This window comes from Fonticula alba, assembly GCF_000388065.1.
Source record: "Fonticula alba strain ATCC 38817 unplaced genomic scaffold supercont2.6, whole genome shotgun sequence".
In the NCBI taxonomy this organism is placed as follows: Eukaryota; order Rotosphaerida; family Fonticulaceae; genus Fonticula; species Fonticula alba.
Window position 1 is genome coordinate 1,030,451 of NW_009242976.1, and position 1,342 is coordinate 1,031,792.

A 1,342-nucleotide genomic window follows, 5' to 3' on the forward strand; every position below is an offset into this window, starting at 1 on the left:
GCTCCGGACGTTGGACAATGAGACGCAATGCCGGCCTTAATATTTGTCCATATTAAAATTGTCCCGGGGAGTGGCTCGCGCGCTCAGTTTCCCCCTCCCCCCCCCCCGCGGCTTTCTGCCCAACTCCGCCACACTTTCCGGTCTTTGGCTTTTCGGCGCCGGTCGGTGTTCGCATCCAGGCCAGGTTCCACGAAAGTGAAATGATATTCATTTCCCATTTCAGTGGCTGCCTGCAGCCCCAGCGGGGAAAGCCCCCTCCTGGCCAGGCCGGAGACGCGTGGGGTTGCACACCGCGCTGGCGGGCTATCCGCCTGTGTCCAAACGCACGCACACGCACCACACATGTGCAGCACCTCCTCCCTTCAGGGAGCATACTTTTGAAACGGATATCTCCCCCCCGCCCCCCCTCCGGCTGACTGCGGCTGGTGGCTCCCACTCTCAGCCTGAAACCCGCGCGTGTGGTGGTCGTCCATCCCCTCCCCCCCCCACCCCCCCCCCCCGCCGGGGTATCCGGCCCCCTCCCCTCCCGCGCCGAAACCCGAAGACAGCCCCCGCAGTCGCCTTCCTGACCCCCTTCCGGAGGAGGGAGGCAGGGAGACCGATCTCTCGGCGACCCATCCGCAGGCGCTGCCTCCCCACCGTCCTTGGGAGCGAAGGACGTTACGCCCCCCCCCCCCCCCGCCCCGCGCCCAGTCGCCTTTGGGCTCGCGGGAAATCGTGGCACTGAGTCGGCGGTCCCGGCCCGGCACGTGAGGAAGCATTTCACAAGTTAGACACATCACGCGGAGATGGGCGCTCCACAATCCACCCCCGCACCCCGCCCTGCGTTGGTGCGCGGATCTGCGGGAATCCCCCCCCCCCCCCCCCGGACCACCAGCCCGCGGCGCCGAGGCGGACGTGAAGGGCCGGGCAGTTCGTTGGCAAAAGAGAAGTGATGCCTCCCAGCACCCTTTCCCCGGGCGTCGGGGATCTTTCACACACGCACACACAACTTTCCCCTCCCCCCCGATCGCACCTGCCCCGCCTGCCCGCCTCCGCCCCCGCCCCGCCCGCCAGCCATGACCACCCTCTCATTCCCCGGCGTGTCATGCATGCTCCTCGACATTGAGGGCACCACCACATCCATCTCCTTCGTGCATGACGTCCTCTTCCCGTATGCCGCTGCCAACCTGGAGGCCTTCCTCCGGTCGCACCCGACCGATCCCAATGTCATCCGACACACTAACCTGCTGGTGGAGGAGGTGTGTTTGTATTTTGCCGTCGCCCTCCCCCCCCCCCCCCCCCCCCCCCCCCCCCCCCCCCCCCCCCCCCCCCCCCCCCCCCCCCCCCCCCCCCCCCCCCC

General features: G+C 68.4%; 1 protein-coding gene across 1 annotated transcript in view; it reads left to right on the forward strand.

The window, feature by feature from the left end:
• The first annotated feature begins 986 nt into the window (after positions 1-986).
• Positions 987-1,342, forward strand: part of H696_03897 (2,3-diketo-5-methylthio-1-phosphopentane phosphatase) — a 1,531-nt gene continuing 1,175 nt past the window's right edge. The window contains exon 1 of the mRNA XM_009497758.1: positions 987-1,241. Coding sequence (XP_009496033.1) covers positions 1,059-1,241 — 183 coding nt within the window. The 5' untranslated portion in view covers positions 987-1,058. The remainder of the gene's footprint in view (positions 1,242-1,342) is intronic.